This window comes from Ruditapes philippinarum, unplaced genomic scaffold, assembly GCF_026571515.1.
Source record: "Ruditapes philippinarum isolate M1 unplaced genomic scaffold, ASM2657151v2 ctg1946_1_1_1_1, whole genome shotgun sequence".
Classification (NCBI taxonomy): domain Eukaryota; kingdom Metazoa; phylum Mollusca; class Bivalvia; order Venerida; family Veneridae; genus Ruditapes; species Ruditapes philippinarum.
In genome coordinates, this window is record NW_026862476.1 from 58,367 (window position 1) to 78,508 (window position 20,142).

The 20,142-nt window shown below is 32.0% G+C and overlaps 1 protein-coding gene across 1 annotated transcript in view; it reads right to left on the reverse strand.

Moving 5' to 3' along the window:
* Window positions 1-607: 607 nt before the first annotated feature.
* Window positions 608-20,142, reverse strand: part of LOC132719247 (alsin-like) — a 62,250-nt gene continuing 42,715 nt past the window's right edge. The window contains exons 17-33 of the mRNA XM_060703006.1: window positions 17,599-17,792; window positions 17,078-17,143; window positions 16,525-16,620; window positions 16,139-16,305; window positions 15,606-15,715; window positions 14,582-14,659; window positions 13,758-13,918; window positions 11,779-11,952; window positions 11,110-11,233; window positions 10,641-10,798; window positions 8,722-8,862; window positions 8,041-8,217; window positions 7,396-7,441; window positions 5,925-5,986; window positions 5,401-5,464; window positions 4,829-5,011; window positions 608-3,817 (exon numbers count right to left, since the gene is read on the reverse strand). Of these exons, the coding sequence (XP_060558989.1) occupies window positions 3,773-3,817; window positions 4,829-5,011; window positions 5,401-5,464; window positions 5,925-5,986; window positions 7,396-7,441; window positions 8,041-8,217; window positions 8,722-8,862; window positions 10,641-10,798; window positions 11,110-11,233; window positions 11,779-11,952; window positions 13,758-13,918; window positions 14,582-14,659; window positions 15,606-15,715; window positions 16,139-16,305; window positions 16,525-16,620; window positions 17,078-17,143; window positions 17,599-17,792 (2,046 nt within the window). The 3' untranslated portion in view covers window positions 608-3,772. The remainder of the gene's footprint in view (window positions 3,818-4,828; window positions 5,012-5,400; window positions 5,465-5,924; window positions 5,987-7,395; window positions 7,442-8,040; window positions 8,218-8,721; window positions 8,863-10,640; window positions 10,799-11,109; window positions 11,234-11,778; window positions 11,953-13,757; window positions 13,919-14,581; window positions 14,660-15,605; window positions 15,716-16,138; window positions 16,306-16,524; window positions 16,621-17,077; window positions 17,144-17,598; window positions 17,793-20,142) is intronic.

Genomic DNA, 20,142 nt, shown 5'->3' on the forward strand with positions numbered 1-20,142 from the left:
TTTATTTGAACAAAACTTGGTAGACACTCACTAGAAGATGTTTCATGCCAAATATCTAAGCTCTAGCTCTTTGGGTTTTTTAAAAGAAGATATTTAAAGTTTTTTCTTTTTTGGTTGCCATGGCAACCAGAGTTCTGCATGGAATTAAATTCTTTGAACAATTTTTAAAGGTGACCACCAAAGGAACATTCCTGTGAAGTTTGGATAAAATAGGCTTAGTGGTTTTTTGAGGAGATGTCACTTTTAAAGTAAAAGTTTACGGACGGACGGACGCCGGACGAAAAGCAATCACAAAAGCTCACCCTGTCACTTTGTGACAGGTGAGCTAAAAACATTATCCAGAAGTAAAAAACAAACATTCATTTACATATGTATAAGTTATCTGCCCTTTAAATGACCTCAAATAAGTAGAAAATTCCGGTTCAGGGGCAGATAACGAGAACGGTGACCCAAAAAATTTTTTTCGCTTAAAATGTTTCTGTTATCATATTCTAACAACATGCCAAGTTTAAAGAAATTCTATAGAACAGTTTTAATTTTGCCTATATGTCTATATGAAAAACTCCTGAAACGTCCTAAGGTTAATATTTTCATTACCGCATTAAACAAGTGGCAGTTACACTATTGACAGAATATTGGAAATAATTCAGTAATAGTACAATTATATAGTAATAATAACAATAACAATAATAATAATAATTATTATAATATGCATTTAGACTTGACTTTGAGGTACATGTACCATTATAAAAATTACAATATTTGTTTCTGTATTTTGTTTCAATTTTGTTATGTTTTAAGTGTGTTGATAGCTCTCCTTCTCAGTTACACCTGATTAACAACCCTTATTATATGCCTAGTTACAGCGATCTATAACACATAATCTATATCATAATCTTAGTTACATCAATACATCAAGACTGTTACATAAGTCACACCTCTAGATACACATGAACTGTAACACTAATAATATTCCTAGTTACACCTGGATCTAAACACAAATCAAAATTCTAGTAACACCTGAATTATAACATTAGTCTCTTAAGTTTTGATACATGCAAGATACTTTTAACTGTTTCAAATGAGGAATTTTACAATCTGGATCATTTCAACCTGTATGTTGCATAAGGAATGAGTTTTCTAAGATATAATGGGACATAAACTGTGTTATCTGTTAAACTTTCAATAGTTAAAAACTCAACTTGTATTCTTGAAATGGCAATGCTGATAATAAAAGTCAATAACATAACAATTAACAATAAAATGTTTAACAAAGAATAACGATAACACAATATTCTTAAAAAGTGATGTGTATACCTGCTTAAAGAATTAAACTGTTTATTATTTATAATTTCTAATAAAGTAACAATAAATTATATAATGCACCCTGTAAATATTAAAAATAAATACACATATCTTTACGATATAACTGACTAAAATAATATTGTGACAAAAATCTCAAAACACTCTACTGAGAAAAGCTGGTTTTAACAATACAAAGGAAAGTCTGAAAAGTGTAAACTTTACACTATTTTTGGCAAAGTAACTTTAACATTGTCTTGCGTTCTGCAAACAAAATTTAAGAATCAACTATGACAAAAGTGTACAATGAATGTATTAACTTTTCCATTCATACTATTCATAACAATATAATGCCTCATAAAGTTATATTTCCGGCATTTATCCATGAGTGGCTATAATTCATTACCCTATGCTTTTACAGAGCTAGTTTGATACACGATATTTTCTGATGCTCTAAGCTTCTGTGTTGAAGAAATTTGGCAGATACATTAAATTTACTTTGATGTTAAAAATATCCAACAGTTTTCTTTCTCATGAACTTATTTGACTTTGTGACATACACAGTAACAGAGTTGATTCTAGGACAGGGGTGAATTAAGGGCACCTGACGATATACATATATTTCCTATGTTTTTACCTTTATAAGTAAAAGCACATACAAAAGCAAAAACATGGTAAATTTATCACCCACATTTAACCTTTATTTGGTTTTATTTTTTGTTAAGTTGAGATTTTTATTATTTAAGTAACAGGTACTTTAAGTTTTGAGTAAATCAATAAATCTCATATTACAGGACTGGTAAATTTTAATCTACCAGAGAATGGAGATAAATTAACTGACGCATAATTAATAAAAAAAACTTTCTTCATCTATGATCATATACAATGTAGCTTAATATCTCATTGTCACACAAAAAACAATCCCAAACTAAACCTTACATTTCAGCAGTTTAAAATAATGGTTTTCAACCAAAATATAAATTTCAACAAACATTACGTAAGATACATGTATAATTCACTAACCTTAATAATAATTAGGCAGGTTACATTAAGCATAAATATACATATAAAATGTTAGATATACAATCTAAATATATTACCAGAACATAGTTCACTCTTGATAACAAACATAATAAATAAATCAATCAACATGTTGTAGAGTATTCTCTAGTAATCAGTATACATATATTTCAATTACAGAAAATGCGTTTTAATTTGACCTGGTAATTTATAAAACCTGTTTTCAAACAGTATAAAACAACAAATGCTGTTTATATATAACAGTATATAAATAACACATGGGTTTGTGGGTAACAGTAAAAATATCATCCCGAGGAAAATACTGTTACCCGCAAGCCTCGTTACTGCCCAATGGGCGGGTCCCCCTCGGGACGGATATTCCGATCCGAACTGCAACATATGACAGATGTTATTATTCTTAGTCACGTGGTACACTTGCATTAACAGTAAGAATAACTCCCAGAGGCCTATGGGAAATTAACATTACGAAAAAAGTGAGGGGTAATAAACAAAAATGTCAGTGGCAGCATAGTATATGACCTGTATAACATCAACCTTGTCAAACAAGATTACAGATTGATTACAGTAAATCAGCACTGGTTCTATTCTGTTAGGTCATGTAATCGGTTATAAAATCATCAGTAACATTTATTATCTATAAACTTATACACCCTACCCATTTTGACAGTATGAAAGCTTTATTTTCTCTGTCTCACAGATTATTGTCATAACCTCTATTTGAGGTATTTTTATACCCTCAGCACTAATTAAATACAGCGATTTTTCTACAAACATTACTGTCAAACAAATATAAAAGTATGAAAATAATTCTCTAGCTCAAAGCTTATACAAATATTTGTATGGAATGGTTTTATTCACACTTTATAAATAAATTAAAGAGGAACAAGACTTTGGCAAGTATTCAATGGAAAGTTGTGGTAAGAATAGGTTAATCAAAATAGACTAAACAATTTAAGGCTGACCATACCCAGCCACAACATATTGTAATTATACATGTACATACATCACAATCATTTCTGACAACACTGTTCATTTCTGCATCAAGAATATCTTCCTTTCATAATTTTACATTCAAAAGCTCATACACTATGTTGTCTAATAAATCAATTCAGCTGATTTCATCCTTTTCTTTGATACATCAATTTTCAGTATAAAACTGTTCCTGTCTGTAAACTTTAAATCAGCCAGTAACCCTTATCTGCTGGCTTTCTTAAATTTACTATTCCAACTGTGATTTTTATCACTGTCTTTTATTAAATTTTGAGATACCAAGATGAAAATTTGAAAATGGTCAAGAAACAGTTTATAGCTAGGTAACACCTTGTACTGATCTGCAGGCTGGACTGGTTCTATACTGGTGACAAAGCGTGGTAAGGTTTATTAAATTTTGGTGTCAGTATTGTATGGTAATTTATAATCTATGATAATCTCAATGTATGGGCATCTTCTCATTCTGTATCTGATAGTAACATGCCTGAAATATATATAAACAGTTCATGACACCAAAGTTAAGATAAGTACGTTTTTTAACATATTTTCAATCCTGTAAACAAATTTATGTAGAGTAAACCCCACTTATGATATTGCTAATTATGAAATGCAGCTTATAATTATGCTGTTGCTGCAGTCCTGACCCTTGTTTTCAAATTTGTTGCCTATCTGATATAACGAAATCCGGATAAAATGATATTCCCCTCAATATCATTACATGTATAAGCAGAGTTTACTGTACTTCACACATATAGCAAATGACAACATATACATTTATTGACAAGTTTAGAGTGTTTTTCAAGTAGATTAAATAAAAAGCATACATGTATTTAAGGAACAACTTCAAACAAATATAAAAAACACACCCAAGAAGAGACAGGAGAAAACAAAATTCTATTAATTATGTAAAGACATATCAAAAGTTATAAAATTATCTAACAGACATAAAAGTTCCTAATAGAAAGATGCAAATGCATCAGAATAGATTCTGCCATGGCTAGGATTCAAACTTGTGACCTACAAACTAAGGGACAAGGCTCTAGACAACTGAGACAAAGAAACAATTCCCCAACGTAGTTTTCAGAGGTTGTACTTTTAATTATGCAGGTAAGTGTGCATTCAACTGTAATACACCCCTCTTCAGAAAGTCATTATTTATAAAGACAGAATAACTTATTTTCAAGTCAGAAACAATTTTGGTTATGAAACAGAAACCATTTTGGTTCCAAACAAAGTCCAGCAGCCAGGCATCCCTTACAAGCCCCCTGTCTTAGAAATACTTGTTTGTAAGTGATGCAATTGGATCGAAAGAGATCCTGCCATAGCTGGGATTTGAACTCCTGCTTACAAGCCAAAGTAACATTTTATGCTCTAGACTGCTGAGCCAACGAAACAATTCCCTGATGCAGTTGTCAGAGGTTGTATTTATAGTTATGAAGGAAGGTAAGCATTTAAGTGTAACAAAATACATAATGTATTTCTTTACAACACAAACCTTTAATGTAGTAAACATGAGCCCTAGCTCACCAAACTCAAGGTGACTTTCCATTAACTCCTCTATAAAATGTATCTCTGCACCAAGGTGATGAATGCGAGCCCTAATTACAACAAACTGGAATATTGGGAACAGGTCATCCATACACCATATCTGTTCCTCACCATTATACTCCTGTACTGTCTATAATTCATGAATAAATAATATCTCCTTATTATAATCATATATATCTAACTTATAGAAATGTGTAAGTTGTAAAGGAAATGCAAATTAACAACACTTTTACACAATGTAAAATGTTATGTTTTATGTTCCTTGTATTTTGCAGAAAGACTTCAAACAAAAACATACATGTACAGTCAAGCTAAATGATAACAAGATTACATTTTGACAAATTTTTGAGATGTACTTAGAGCATCAGTATAATTTTTGTGCATATTTTTGCCTCAAAATTTATTCGTTTACAATTTAAATGTCATATGTAGATTTCATTGTCATATTTCTCACAATTTGTGTAGCAGACAGCTGCATAATTTGTGTAAAGAGCAACAAGCATAGCAATGTTCATTTACCTGAGAAATTGCCTGAAATGCTTGTTGTATCACCTCCAGCTTGTCTATAGGACAAAATGCTGTGCTAAAATAAAATAAAGATATAACAAAGGTCATAGTTATAGTCTTACATGATATATTGTGCAATCATTTCTTTTGCTTATAACATGTTATCTTCACAGTTTCATGAATTTATGTGCACACATTGTCAAACTATTTGTATATACATGAAAAAAAAATTAAACCTGAATTCCCAAAACAGTCTCATTGGCAAATATGTATAATATTGAACATACAAGTAAATTGCAGTAAAGGGTTTAAATGAACTTCTACTTGGTTAACACTTAATTTATGTGACATGTGGCTAGACTCTTAAATTGTACATCATGTCATCAAAAGAAGTTACATGCACAAAGCATTCAGACATATTTGAGTCACTGAGAATAGGGTGAAAGTACAAAGCGTTAACACATCATTTGACTCACCTAAGGAAAGTGCGTAATATGAATTGGACGCTTACGAATTTTGATATTCAAAATAAGTACCTTATTTGTTGTAAAACATCTACTGCTTTTGCGTAACTATGGTCCCTAATGGATGATATTCTCTGAAAAATAGGCAAATTGAAGCATGTTTACAATTACACAAAACAAGAGCTGTCCGTAAGACAGCGCGCTCGACTTTTTTATTGCTTGCCAATAAAAAAAGTTTTTGCAGTAAAAGGCAATACAAGAATCTCTGTATTTTTAAAGTGAACAATGGCCATGAGCATTAAGATATTTAGTGAAGAATTATTTTACTGAATTGTGTGACAGAAATCTTTGACAGAATTACCTTCTCCTGGACATGTTTGGGAATCATGATTGTAAACAAGTATTCCAACTTTCAAATTAATATCTCAAACAGTTCAGTCAAAAAGTGGACTGGTACTAAAAACTTAACCAAGATTCTAAGTCGATAAAAGGCCTTAATTTTTAAAACAAATCCTTGACAGAGTTACCTTCTCTTGCGTACAGATGGGGGTAATGATGTGAAATAGCATTAAAAGTTTCAAAGCAATATCTCAAAGGGTTAAGGCAATAAGTGGATTTTACCCATATTCAATGTATTTTCTAAGTCAAAAAGGGGCATAATTCTGTCAAAAACCTTGACAGAGTTATGTCCTCTTGTCTGTTGATGAAGGTCGTGATGGTAAACAAGTATTGTCAGTTTCAAAGCAATACCTCCAATGGTTTTGAAATAAAGTGAGGTGGTACAAAAAACTTAACCAAGCTCAATACACTTTCTAAGTCAAAAAAGGGCCATAATTCTGTCAAAAACCTTGACAGAGTTATGTACTCTTGTCTGTAGATGGAGGTTATGATGGTGAACAAGTATGGTAAGTTTCAAAGCCATACTTGTAATACTTCTGAAATAAAGTGGGGTGGTACGAAAAACTTAACCAAGGTGTGACGCCAACGCCGACGCCGGGGCGAGTAGGATAGCTCCCCTTTTCATAGAAAAGTCGAGCTAAAAATGTATTCATAACCTTACAAAATTCAGTTGTAAGGCTACAAATATTGAAAATGTCATGTAAAAATTGTTTTCAACAAATAAGCCCCAACATCTCCACCTGTGTATCTCCAAATGTCTGTTCTTGTGAAGCCCATGATTGTGAAGCCCATAAAAGTACACAAATGTATGGATGCTTTTATACTAATTAGGAGATGAATATCTCTAATTTCATACAGCAGTTAATAATATTTACATGGGGAGCTGGAGCTGTGGCCTAGTGGTTATGGTGTCTTCCGCTCAACCCAGAGATCATGGGTTCGAGCCCTACTTGGGTCACGACAATGTTTCTTCATATGACACCAGTACTGGTTGGTTCCAGGAAGCTGACTCGAAAGTGATTAATATAAGTTGCTTAATAAATATGTTTAAACCAATATTTACATGTATTATATATATATATTCACTTCAAATTAACCTTTTAAGAAAGTTTCATAAATATTGACACCAAAAGGGAGAGCTTACCACTTTCTTGTCTTTAAACATGGATCCATCTAGACACCAGAAACTTCTGTAAAAGAAAATCATTATGGAATACAGACTTACACCAGAGACATAGATAACATCTATGTCTCTGCTTACACTTTATATCTAAACAATATTTTTGTAAACTACATAAATCAGATTTATAGCTTAATACACTTTTTGTTAAAATGTAAATCTTCGTTAGAAATGTATATTTTAAACATATAATATTATGTGTAGGCAAACTGCATATTATTATACATGTACAAAAGAAAATTGCTTTGTAAAGTACAGTAATCATGAAGTTGAATCAAAAATAAATCCAAATAATTCCATAATAATTATTATGCAACTTTTATTTTAAAGTAAAGATATATTTAAAAGATCTTATTAAAAATTAAAATCTGACAATATAAATGTATTGTTAAGAGTTTGTCATATTTAAAATGTTTTGAACTTTTACTTTGAGCTAACCGTTAGCAAAATGTAATCAGTAAATAAACATCAGTCATGTGTAAAGCTACAAGGTGCCAAGATATTACAGCTCTAATGATCAACAAAGAAAACTATATATAGAAAACATAATGATTTTCTTCAGATCCAAGACAAAACTTTTATGTACTAAAACCATAAAAGATTACATACTGGTCAATACCAAGATATGCCATCAATGACATATCCCCCTGTTTATTAAGTTTCATCACCCTCTCCCAGTATTTATCATCTTCTTTATCATTGTGAAGTGCATATAGGTCAAATAATGCTGGGTAAATCTTTGGTAGCAAGATAGGCTGTAACAATCCTGAAGCTGAAACCACTTCCCTGAAATAAATAAATTCAATGAGATTATTCTGTTTTTACAGATTTTGACAACCTTTTTACTATACAAAAATAATTTCACATATTCATAATAATAACCACTTTTGATAAAAACATTTTCAATTCTCAGAGCATACTTGATACTTAAAAATATACAAACATCATGTTTAATGTTAAATACTTTAATACATGTACTTTTCAGTTACATTTATAGTACATGTATAACATTTTCTTGTATAACTTAACTGCTATTTGAGCCTCAAAGCACTTTTATTCATGTTTGTCAACAAGTTGTGTCAAGTTTATATATGGAATAAGTGAAATAAATAATTTGACTTCACTTGACCTATGAATCTTAACGAGTGTGGTAGATAGACAAACAGATGGACACACAAACGGCTGTAGAAATAGGGACAATCTTCTCTTATGCCACATCAAGGTGACTCAAATTTGTACTTAAAGTAAAACATCACATCTTTTTGCGAATGAAGTGATCGTTTGACTCACTTGGTTGTTTCCTCATCCACCTCTGATATTTGTCTCTGTATAAAGCCCATATTCTCTCTGATAGGGGTACTAGCTCGCCTCTGTTTCTCTAGGTATATATGGGTAGGATCTCCCTTCTCTGGTAACTCTGGAAACAATATTCTGTAACACAAACATATCTAGGTAAATGAAATGGCATTCCAGTATAACTAGAAATATACTTTATAAGAGTCAATATCTGTAATCATAAATATGGTTTCTTCCAGCAAAACAACTGTGAGAATGCAGTGCTATTGACAGTTTGTGCTTTCATTTACGTTTCTTAGCTTTAAGGTATAATTTCAATATTTTAAAAGCCTAATGTCTTTTAGCAACATGATAAATATTTTGTCAGTTTGTATTTAAAACCAATAATAGACTAGTTAGTGATGGCTGCCTTTCCACATTTAAAACATTTATCTATATGTTATTCATCACAGCACTTGTCTCATGTACGAGGGTTGTCCCAAAATATCGTAGACAAAGTCTGTTACTCAATCAATTATAAAACAATAGAGTCGTCAAGCTATGGAAAAGTCAATACACCTTTTATGTGTGTCTATGCGAAATAAAATCAAAATACCTCAAAAAATGACCAAGTTATTAAAATTTAAAGAATGCTACCTATACATACCCGGCGCACGCCGTCATAAACGTCATGACGTTACAAGATTTAAAAAAATGTTTTCAAAGTGTTCTCCGTGTTTCTCGATCCACCGTAGGTGTCGGGCGACCCATTTATCATAACCATTTTCAAAATAGTCCTACTTTAATGTTCTCAACACTCGTCGAGTTTCCTTGCTTAGTACCCTGAAATTTTCGAACCTCAGGGTGACCTCGTAATTGTGATTTCACATAAGAAAACACTGCAAAGTCTAAGGGCGTATGGAAGTCTCTAAAAACATATCACATCATTTTCAAGCTGTGGCTCCTGAGATCTATGGCAAAGTGCATTATCTTGATAAAATATAATGTTCTTCATGTTGTCAGTTAATGCTGGACGCTTCTTGAACTGAACACAGTATTCAATGACATCGCGCTGCGCCGCATTTTCATCTGACGTCACCATTTTGGGAATTTTCAAAATAGCATTGCTGTTACATATTATGCTACAGATTTTTTCAAAGTAGCGTTACATAAACGTCTGTTGGTGATATGACGTAAAAATGAATGACGTCGTTCCACAGGAATGTATTTCCCATAATTATTATTATGCTGGAAGTTAAAGGCATGTTTTTAAGAAGCATGCTCGCAACACTAACTAATATTTTATCGTGCTCCGGGTATGTTGTACTGTTTAATATAAAACCCTGATAAAAAGCGTTACCTTATATATTGGCTATTTACTTTAAGAAGGTAAATTAACAAATGACCAAGGAAGATATCTGGTAAATTTTATTAAGTTATGACGTCAGGTTGAAGAGAAAATAATGTAGTCTACGACATTTTGGGACAACCCTCGTACATTATACTTACAGAACATAATAAAGGATTACAGTTGAATAGAACTTCAGATGTCCATCCAATAGACTATGTACATAATGATAATAATTAATCATTTACTAGGTAACTCTTGTATATAAATAAGTCATGATTAACTGCATAAAACTTGTATATAAAATGTATGTTTACCAGTTGATACATACTTAATTCAACCACATTTTTAAAACAAGGAGGGAAATCCCAACAGGAGATACATTGTAATATCTTTATCTTAGCTTAGAGATTATAGAGAGTTTGAGATTAACTAGGGTCATATCTTTATTTCAACATGCCTGTCACAAGTATAGATTAGTTCTATAACCCAACCTAAAGAATAGTTTCATGACACCACTCCTAAAAGGTTCAAATAATCTTTTTATTATAAATAATCATGACGCTAAAACAAAATGTCTTCATACCTAACAACTCTATAGATTTTCTTTGTATATGACTGTAATTCCTGTATAGCATGGAAAAGTAGTCGTGGATGAGCTCCTATCCCGATGTATGCCGCCCTAAATACGTCAACCAACTCTTCCATCAGCTTTCCTAGTGGATGAGCTATAGTCTCAAAACTCTACCACAATGAAAAAATTATGTCAGTATTTTGTTTACAAATTAATGTATCAAGAACGATAAAGTGAATAAATTATTACTTATAGAAAGTATGACATCTTTATGCTTAACTGTACACCTGTACATTGACTATCAATAATTTTTAAAAAACTAATCCGATTGGCTCAATATCTTAAAAATAAATAAAACATAAAAGTAACACAAAAGAAATAATGTAATAAAAAATTTAACTATTAACCTTTACAAGTAACCTTACCTATAATTGACAATACTATTGAGCCTGAAAATCCACCTTGGAACAAAAAAAATTACCTTGACTAAGTATTGTACAGTTTGTTTGTAATGTTCTATTGTAAGAATGGGTACATTGTGTGCTGGGACCTTCTCAAGCTGTTCTAAATTCTTCAATTCCAATTTCTGTCTGGATGACATAATACTGTAAAATATCACATTAAGATCCTTTTTTGTAACAGAATGAAAATTTAAAAAATGATAACATCAACTAGTAAAATACAGTAAAAACATTCCCAAGTATGCTTTGTTGCTTTTTAAGAATACCAATTAACATGAACTTTTCCCTTTCCAGGACTATTTCATATTACTTGGAGCATCTATCGTTGACTTCAAACCATTCTCAGGTCACTGCTAAGGGTTCAAATCCTGACAGGGACTTTGTATTATTTCATGTGAGGAAAATCTAACCAGCTTACATAGAATTGGTGGTTCTAATCAGGTGCCCACTCACAACTGAAATAATGCATGGAAGAACACCTCAGTCTTCCTCTACCAGTAAAGCTGGAAAGTTGCCATATGACCTATACCATGTTGGTGACACAAAACCAAACCAAAACAAATATTTTTTAAAATTCATATTACATTTTCAGATATTTCTTCAAACATCTTGATTTTTTAAGCCCGCAAAAAGTTTACCTCTAACCATCTGACTAAATCTTCCTAATATTGACCTTATATTTTGGATACCTTTTATCTCTTTCTTTCAATCGTTGTTTCCCATTAACAATGCATGTGACAACCTGGTCCCAAGCTTTATGTGTATTTGGTTCCCCTTCTCCACTATAATGTAGACTAGTGTAACACTGGTAGAAAATCTCCTCCCATTTCCTGTCTGGTTTCACACATAACTTTCCATACAAGCTGCGATTTAAATTTAATTTTAGCACTAAGTTCAAAAGATTTAAAACCTAAATTCAACTGATTTAAAAAAATTCAAAATAAGTTTACCCATAATAAAGTAGCAAAAAGCAGTAGAGGGTACATCATTATGTTAAATGATCTAATATAATGTTGAGAGTTGAAGCATGACCTTGGTTTGCTACTTTAACATATCAAAGGAAATTTGGTTTAGAGTTAAAAATTCACTTATTATTCTCATGCCAAAGAAGCTTAAAAATATGAAATTTGAATTTCTGACATAGATCAACTGGTGAACTTAAAATGGAAAATAGATAAATACACTTAGAATTTTATTGAAAACTGCAAATCAACTTTTTGTTTCATCTTTAAGTTTAAGTTAACATGTTAAAAACTTTTCATTTTTGGTCATTTTACACAATTCAAATTACTATATTGGAACAAGGCCCTGAAGTCGCTCACCTGTATATAGGCCCCCGGAGCGGGGCCAGTTTAAACTCCAGGGCTTTTATTTGAACAAACTTGGTAGACACCCATTAGAAAATGTTTCATGCTAAACATCTAAGGTTTAGCTCGTTGGGTTTTTTTAAAGAAGATTTTTTTAAGTTTTTTCTTTACACATATAGTTTAAAACAATGACACACCTGGGGCAGGGCCAGTTTTGACCCCAGGGCTTTTATTTGAACAATCATTGTAGACACTTACTAGCAAATGTTTCATGCTTAATATCTAAACTCTAGCTATTCGGGTTTTTTCAAAGAAGATTTTTAAGTTTTTGCTATACACATATAAGGAAAATCAATGTCCCCCGGGGCGGGGCCAATTTTGACCCCAGGGCTTTTATTTGAACAAACGTTGTAGACACTCACTAGAAAATGCTTCTTGCTTAATATCTAAACTCTAGCTATTTAAGTGTTAAGAAGATTTTTTTAAGTTTTTGTTATACACATATAAGGAAAATGAATGACCCCCGGGGCGGGCCAATTTTGACCCCAGGGCTTTTATTTGAACAAACTTGGTATACATTCACTAGAAGATGTTTCATGCTTAGTATCTAAACCTTAGCTATTTGTTTTTGTTTTTTTCAAAAAAGATTTTTTAACTTTTTGCTATACACATAAAAGGAAAATCAATGACCCCCGGGGTGGGGCCAATTTTGACCCCAGGGCTTTTATTTGAACAAACTAAGTAGACATCCATTAGAACATGTTTCATGCTAAATATCTTAGCTCTAGCTCTTTGGGTTCTTTAAAAGAAGTTTTTTAAGTTTTTACTATATGCATATAGGGAAAATCAATGACCCCCTGGGGCGGGGCCAATTTTGACCCCAGGGCTTTTATTTGAACAAACTTGGTAGACACTCACTAGAAGATGTTTCATGCAAAATATCTAAGCTCTAGCTCTTTGGGTTTTTTAGAAAAAGATATTTAAAGTTTTTTCTTTTGGTTGCCATGGCAACCAGAGTTCTGCATGGAATTAAATTCTTTGAACAATTTTCAAAGGTGATAACCAAAGGAACATTCCTGTGAAGTTTGGATGAAATTGGCTTAGTGGTTTATGAGGAGATGTCATTTAAAGTAAAAGTTTACAGACGACGGACGACGGACGGACGACGGACGGACGCCTGACGAAAAGCGATCACAAAAGCTCACCCTGTCACTATGTGACAGGTGAGCTAAAAAGAGAGGGAGCAAAAGTTTTGAAATTTTGTACCCAAGGTTTTGGTGCATACATCCATCAAATGGTACACAAATCTTGATAAAATATTTCAAGTCATGTCAGAAAATCTTATTTAGCCTAATACCTACCTGGAAACAGACTCTAGAGTAACTCTATGCCAGGAATGTTTCATTGACATTGATGCTGTAAGAGGTGTTTTATGGAATGTTCCAGATATTTTAAGACCTTGATTCCACGTTCCACTAAAAGTACCCTCTATTTTATCTCCACTGGGAAATGTTAGACATCCCTGGAAATATATAGATCTTATAAATAACAAAAGTTCTCCATAAAACACAATGTATATTTAACAAGTACTTGTCATACATTCAGCCTTTAAGATAAAAAGACTTACCATATAAGGTTTTTTTCTGTATCTTGCAAATTTTGCAAGATAAATTAGCAACTTTATAAACTTAATTTTCATATTGTTTTCTTCTAAGTAAGGGAGAGTCTCAAACTAAAGTTCAAGCACACATAGTTGAAATCATTAAATAATAGTATTTAATATGGAAGATCAGATTTTAACACATGTGTATCACAAAGTGTTATTTTAAAATACAGATGATGGTCGCAATTTGTTTTTCAGTTTCCCTCTTTTACTTTAGATAAGGAAAAAATTATCACGCAAAATATCTATTTTACTGTATAATTTTCACAATGCATGTCATATTCTGTTAAAAACGTATCTGCATATCAAAATGCTTTTGATAACAAGTCATATCATTTACTAAATTTTGTCATCCAAACTAACAAAATATAAACCTTTCCTCTACAATCAATTTATAACTTACGATAACTTTCTGAGTGAAGATTTAATTTTGCAGTCTAACAAAGTTGATACTAGACTAAGTTGTCTTTAAACAAATATGTACATAATATGTTTACTGCTGATTTATGATTTATAACTAACCTTTCCCTGTAGCATGGTAATGCCTGCAAACTCTCCTTCATAACAACTGTTATCATCTGTTAACATCAGTCCATTACCCTGTCATATACATATATATTAACATGTTATCATCTGTTAACATCAGTCCATTACCCTGTTATATACACATTAACATGTTATCATCTGTTAACATCAGTCCATTACCCTGTCATATATATATCAACATGTTATCATCTGTTAACATCAGTCCATTACCCTGTCATATATATATCAACATGTTATCATCTGTTAACATCAGTCCATTACCCTGTCATATATATATCAACATGTTATCATCTGTTAACATCAGTCCATTACCCTGTTATATACATATCAACATGTTATCATCTGTTAACATCAGTCCATTACCCTGTTATATATATATCAACATGTTATCATCTGTTAACATCAGTCCATTACCCTGTTATATACACATATATTAACATGTTTATATATCAGTAAATTCCTGTCATTTTAACAAACAACCAATGAAAATATATACAAGTTACTGTACAAACAAAACAACAAGACATATTTGTCCAAAAAAATGTCCTTGAAACATATTCATATATAAAATGTTTTTTAGTTTAAATGGGCTACTTCCAATAACCTTTCACACAAATAAGTCATTTTGCAATTTCTTAATGATAAGGAATGAAATAGACAGAAATAAAATCCCTAAAAAAACGCACAAAACTACAAAATTGAAAATATTGCAGGCTCGCTTTGATTGAGTCTGTTCATGAATGGTAATGGAAAGTGCTAGTTACTGTTCACACCTCCTAGCAACGACTTAAGCAGTATTAAACATTCAACATGAAATAGTAAAATTTGGAATATTGAAACATCCATAGATGTGTTCGAACTGAAGTTGAGATGTAATATAAAAAAAAACAACGTTTCTTCCAGACAAACGCAGAAACAAACGTCAAACTTTACATTATTATACAAATTAAATAAAAACATTTTGGCACTATTTTGTCTATATGAAACAAAGTATGCTTACAGTTAATTTATCATGTTGAAAGTTTCCCTCAAAGTACATGCCATCTAGTGTAACAACCACGCCATCTCCATGACGACTGTCTTCCTGCCACATACCCATATACTTCTCTCCTGTAATAACAATTAATACATTTATTATATTGATGCTTGTGCATATTTATTTCGGATGCTCACTCCATACAAATGTTTATAGTAAAGCAAATACAATATATACATGTAGCTTTTCAAAACAGTTATGAAAGTCATCAAGGGGCCTCCAGAATCAAGTGGTCAAGGTCCCTGACTTAAAATCACTAGCTCATAATAGCTGTGACTTCAAATCCAGTAGGAAACATTTGACTCTTTCATGACAGGAAGCTATCCAGCAAGCTTGCAGAAAGCTGTTAGTTCCAATCATACATCAAGGGGCATCTGTGGTATTCCTCCACCAGTACAGCTGGAAAGTCACCATATGCTCTCTACAATTGCTGGTAAACAAACAATGATGGTCATCAAGCATATAAAATAGCAACATCTAGAGTAACAAATAATTACCTTTCAGTATATCATCCATGACACCATAACCATGTTTTTTATCAAACAGCCACTCTCCCACATACACAAACGAGGCACTGTTTAAATATTTGCCCTTCCTAAACACCCCATGTCCGTGTCTCATAGCATCTTTAAAATAACCGTCGTACAAGTCCCCACTACTGTATCTGAAATTTACATTTTTATTGTATTTATTAATATGTTTTCACAAAATATGTACCCTTCACCAGACATTAATTATTCAAATTAATTTATCTAATTAATGAAATAACTGATATAATAAACAAAATTTAGTTTTTTATCAGGTAAAACATCTTAAAAGCAGATCCAATATAAAGTAATATTTATATATTTTGCAATATAATAATCCTAAATATCAATCATACTTGATTTTTCCATGTCCATGAAGTTTTCCATCTTTCCACACACCTTCCTGGACTTCCTCTGTATCATTGTCCCTCGGTACAACCATCTTACCTGTCCTATAAACAACAATGATAAATAACTCATCAATAAAAAAAAAAAATATTTCAATTTAAAGGAAAATAAATAAATAAGTACCTATTTTATTATAGGAACTCCCTTCTAAATTGTATCAAATATTAGACTGTAATATTTACAATTCAGACCTTGACAATACTGTTAAGTGTTTTATGAGCTAAAACCTATCTAGCCACGACAGTTTCAAGACAAAAGAATTACCACTTAATATTAAAGTGAGAGAAGAAATGTTTCAAATTGTTCAGGTAAAAAAGTGTGTCTTTCATAAAAGTGCCACTAAATAGATCAAGGATATCACTTCTTTTAACCATTTTCTGTTTTACAGCTTTTTCAAAGATTTCAGCAAACCTAATTGTAGAACATAAAGAATACCATTAATGGAACATAGTAACACAGAATATGTAAGAACAACAGTTGTTTATTGAAAAACAAACATACCCAGTAATGCTTCCATGCTTGAATTTACCTCTGTATTTTCTCCCATCTGGCCATTTCATTAATCCACTGAAGCAAATAAATAAATATGATAATGACAGTTTGAATAGTATACCCGATTCCCACTTCCTAGTTTAAAGTACTAAAATACACATTTTATTTGGTCTTTAAATTAACAAGAAAATTCTTTGTTAGTGGGGCAACATAATATGTAACAATTTCTAGCCCGCTTGTTAGTGGTACTGTCATTGTATTAGATATATGTAGTCTGATGAAGGATACAAGTACTTCCATGGTTTGATTGAAAATAAAATGTCAAAGTCACTCAGAAAATTCTAATAAGGTACAGACAAATTATCATTTTACTTAAATACATATACTGTTGAAAAATAGAACCCAAACTGAAATTTGCAATTTTCTGTACAAAAATCTAAATATACATGTGAAGGTATTGAAATTACACTCATAATAATGATAATCATATACTGTACTAGGTACCTACGCTAAAAAAATATTTGACTTACGATCCATGAACTTTCCCATTTAACCAGTACCCTCTATAGTTTCCATCCCTGTATAGAGCATGTTTAGTAAAGGTGTGACGAGCTAGCCTGATAACTGGTGTATGTACACGCTCACCACTATTCTGTCTGTTCACAGACTTCTGGCTCGCTAGAACTTTGTTTATAGCAGTGTTAAATGCTACAACCCATTCTGTCTGAAACAGGAACATTTCACATTGTGTTGTTTTTTTTTCCCATACCATTGTTGTAAAACCATGCTGTTTTCATCTTACATAAATTGTTTTATTTTACCTAAATTTTATGGAGGGCGATCGTTGTCAAAATTCCAGACATGTAATGTGTTCCTTTGGAAAACTACTTTTGAAAATGCGAACATGTATGTCTAGCATTTTAGATTGTATTCGTGCACAGCAAATGATATGCCTCTTAATCCAATCTTAATTGAAGACACCCGCTTTTAAATCACAAGTTTACATCTAAATCTTAACAACTGACCTAACATGGAGAACAACAACAAATTTACAAGTTCGTATCTTCCATTGCATATAATACATAAGCATGTTAACACACTTGTAGATATATATCTGTACCTGAAAAATACAAATGAAATGTAAAACTCGAATACAGAAAATATATTTTAATAAAACGTGTTTCCAGTCGTAGAACTACAACAGTACGTTTACACAGTAACATGTTTAAAATGATAAAAGTACATTCACAAAGTTAAACGATTTTAAGTCATGCATGACGCCCCGCCCCTCTCGGAGTATTTACGATCTTCTATTACAGAAATGTACGGACAGGTATAATACCCGTCGCCTCTCTCCTATTTCTCAATAAAGTGAAGGAAAACGCGGCGTCCATTCTAACTTTTTTTATTTCTATAAAAAGTCAAATATTTTTGGTATCAAATGAAAGATTACTCCATAAGCTTTCTATGAGTGCCTCGGAAATAAAAACGAATTAAATAGATGTATTGGAATTTTTGTTTATTTTACTCTCGAATTGGTAAGAAAAACACGGCGTTCCCTCCAAACCTTTCTTTTATTTCGTAATCAATTTTGATAATTTTTATTGAAATTAAAGTGTGCTTCATACAATTTATGATACATGTATATAATTATATAAAGCCTAAAAATAAAAATGAATTAAATCAAAATGAATTAACTTTTCGTTTAAAAGTTTATCATGTTACTTTCTGTAAAATAGAGAAAATAAGAATCCCTAAAGAACGCTCAACACGACAAAATTGAGAATGTTGCAGGCTCGGTTTGATTGAGCCTGTTCATGGACGGTAATGGAAAGAGCAAGTTACCGTCCACGCCCCCTAGCACCGGCTAAAGCAATATTCAACATGAACTGGTACAAAACATCCACAGATGTGTTAATATGGCGATTATCATGGAACCTTCAATGTGACACGTAAGTGCCATACCATGAAAAACAGCATGTTCCCCAAGTAAAAAAACAAAACACAGTCTGAAATTCAGTTAAGAGAAAAATGGCACCCCCTACTTATTTTTTTTATTTCTTGGTCACTTTTGATAATTTTAGACTCAAGTAAAAGAATCCTTTATGAACTTTCTAGTGATGCCTTAAAAATGAAAATTAATTACGTAGAAGTATTAAAAATTTTGTTTCAAACTTATCGTTGTTTATTTTTTCTCTCTTAAAACCACACTTATATATTCGGGAAAAAATCACGTCGCTTCCTTTAGATACTTTATTCAAAAATGAAAATGAATAGTGACTGAAAGTTAAGACCATAAGCTTTGTCCAAGTATATTAAAATCTGGAAACAAAGTGATCCCTCGGAAGCTTTAATCACAACAAAATTACATAAGAATTGCAGACTCGGTTTGATTGAGTCTGTACATGAGGGATAATGAACAAGTGCAACATCCCTCACGCCTCCTAGCACCGGCTTGAACGGTACTCAATTCTCAAAACTTAATAGCGCTGGCATCAATGATCCCGAAGGACCAGAAAAATATAACAACAATGAAGTGAAGTACGGGGCAACTTTTTATAGCTGCCACAAGGCAATTGACACCTGCTGTTGTGAAGTATAAAAATCTGGAAAAAAGTGATCCCTCTGAAGCATTAATCACAACAAAATTACATAAGAATTGCAGACTCGGTCTGCTTGAGTCTGTACATGAGGGATAATGAACAAGTACAAAAAGTTTTAATTCATACTGAAAATACCTTATTAAAGATTGTACATATGTGCTACGGATAAGTATTTTCTTGATTTCGGAAAGGAAATCTCGGTGGCCGCTTTAAAATCCTATTTTTGCAAATACTTGCATAGTTTTTGTTGAAAATGAAATTTGTGCCAACACATTTTTCAATGATACCAATAAAAGTATTGGATGGTTTTTAGATTATCAATAAAATTACTCCCTTGAAGTTGGTCATTGTTTCCCTTAAAAATTTCCAAATCGCCGATGTTTCTCAGGAATATATGATAAATAAGATAAACAAGGAAAGGCGGCGCTCAATGAACGCAACCCCATATGACCAAGCAACAAGAACAAGTGG